The sequence below is a fragment of the Antechinus flavipes genome, chromosome 2, assembly GCF_016432865.1.
Source record: "Antechinus flavipes isolate AdamAnt ecotype Samford, QLD, Australia chromosome 2, AdamAnt_v2, whole genome shotgun sequence".
In the NCBI taxonomy this organism is placed as follows: Eukaryota; Metazoa; Chordata; class Mammalia; order Dasyuromorphia; family Dasyuridae; genus Antechinus; species Antechinus flavipes.
Genome location: NC_067399.1, coordinates 260,878,560 through 260,880,657, shown reverse-complemented (window position 1 = coordinate 260,880,657; position 2,098 = coordinate 260,878,560). Strand labels below are relative to the sequence as shown.

At 40.8% G+C, this 2,098-nt stretch overlaps 1 protein-coding gene across 1 annotated transcript; it reads right to left on the bottom strand.

Moving 5' to 3' along the window:
* Positions 1-386: 386 nt before the first annotated feature.
* On the bottom strand, positions 387-842 carry LOC127546588 (ribonuclease 4-like). Its single transcript, XM_051973616.1, has one exon. It carries the CDS (start codon positions 840-842, stop codon positions 387-389), a length of 456 nt encoding a protein of 151 aa, XP_051829576.1.
* Positions 843-2,098: the final 1,256 nt, after the last annotated feature.

The following is a 2,098-nucleotide window of genomic DNA, read 5'->3' as shown; positions in this document are numbered from 1 at the left end:
TATTAAGCCCCTATGCCTACCAGACTATTTCTTTGATTTGAGAATTAAATGCAATCATTTTGCATTGCACAGACTCAATAGTCCAATCAATGGTATTGTCAGAACCCAATTCACCATCATTTTAGGTTTCCTACCAGTTTCATAGCTACCATGATAGTCTCAGGCATATAAAGTCTTAATTATATATCACTGCCGCTGGCATTGCCCTGTTTTGACATAGCCTGTGGCATGGACAGTGGTTTGAGCCTTGAAAAACTTATTGTTTTTTTATGTCATTTTTAGTTGTGACAGATTTGGGGATGGAGAGCTGGAGAACAGAGTGAGTCTAAGAAATGTAGAACTATATGAGCCCCTATAATGCCAAAGCAGAGTTCTAGTGGGAGAGATTATGGTCTGAAGTGCACAGGGACCTCTGGTTTCCCATCTTGAACCACTGTGTTTTTGCTTCTATTAGAGGAGCTTTTATATTTATGTTTGATTAATTTCCCTGGTACCTGATGTAAGCAATGGATCTGTTTGAAAGATTGTTTAGTCAGCTGGCACCTCTTCTTGTTGCAGTGGACACGGATGGGGATCTTACACATCATGGTCCCTGCTTTGCCATGGAGAAAAGTATTCTTTGATTTGCATTGGTTAGTGATGGTGCCATTGCCATTCTTGATTATGATACTGCAGTATTGTTTCTCCCAATGAGGCACAGATTTCTTGGCACTGGCCACATGTTGCTGCCTTGATGTCTCTGACCCAAACTCTCCAATGGAGGACTGAGCCAACCACAGTCCTAGTAGTCCAAGCAGTGGCAGCAGTAGCAGCAGCAGCAAAAAAGTTCTGTCTTGAGTCATGAGTTTCCACTAATGGGGGAGGGGGGGGTGCAGAGAGGGGAAGGGGAGAAGAAAGAAAGACAGAGACCGACAGAGAGACAGAGATAGAAACAGAGACAGTCAGAGACACAGAGACAGACAAAGAAGGAGAGAGAGAGAGAGGAAAGGAGGGAGAAGGAGGGAGAGAGGGAGGGAGGGAGAAGGAGAAGGAGAGAGGGAGAAGGAGAGAAGAGAGAGAATAGAGAATAAGAGGTTGGGCTCACCTTTGAAGTCCCTGGATGTTCCAGGGATATCTATAGTCTCTTCATAATACCCATTCAATGAAAGGGCCCAACCAGCCCTTTTCTCCAAATGCCATGGTACTCATCACCATCACTCATCACTCATCTTTCTTTTAACTCCCTAAGTCCTCCTTGTAAACTTTCAAACAATTGTCATTGTTGTCTCCTTACTCTGCCTTTGATCAGCAATGTGGAAGTTTAACTTTCAATCCCATTGCTGTAGAGCTCATCTGTGGTTGGAAGCTCAGAAAGACAGGCCTTTCTTTCTCATACCCTTATCTATTCCCTCCCCCCACCCCCTTCCATCAGCTGTAAAGCAACACATTCTTAGGCAGTTTAATATGAGAACATTGATGCTGTTTTAGTACAGATGTTAGGATATTTTGAAGTTACAGGTTTTATATTATTGGAGAATTACAGAAGAATAGAATCCTGTCCTCCTTAAGTGAGGAGTCTTATCAAGTCTCCTTTAGTCTGACTTCTGTCTAAATACCTGAATTAAACTTATTGCTATTTCAGGGGTCTATTTAACCTGACTATCTGGCAAATCAATATGTTATTTTTCGTTCTGCACTGTTTCTATTTTCAGTTTAGATTGAGTTTACCTCTCTTGCTCCCCATCAAAGTTTTATTTCTTTTACCTTCTATTGAAATACTAACCAATTTTTTTTTCTTACCAACTGCCAATGCTGTAAGCATTTCAGTTTTCTTTTGATTTAACAAATCTTGTACCTGAGATATTTATCTCCTGGAAGAAACACAGAGGAATGAATCTCTTATATCTTAAAGTTACCATGACGCCTAATACACAAGAGATAGTTGGATGAGAAGTAAGGAAAGAAGGAAAGGTGAGACACAGAAAGCATCTCTATATCAATTATGATATAGTGGATTTTCCATTATTGAAAACAGGCAACAACAGGTAGGCAATAAGTATTTATCAGGTACTTGCTTTGTGCCTGATACTGTGCTAAGCACTGGTGATCCAAAGGTAAG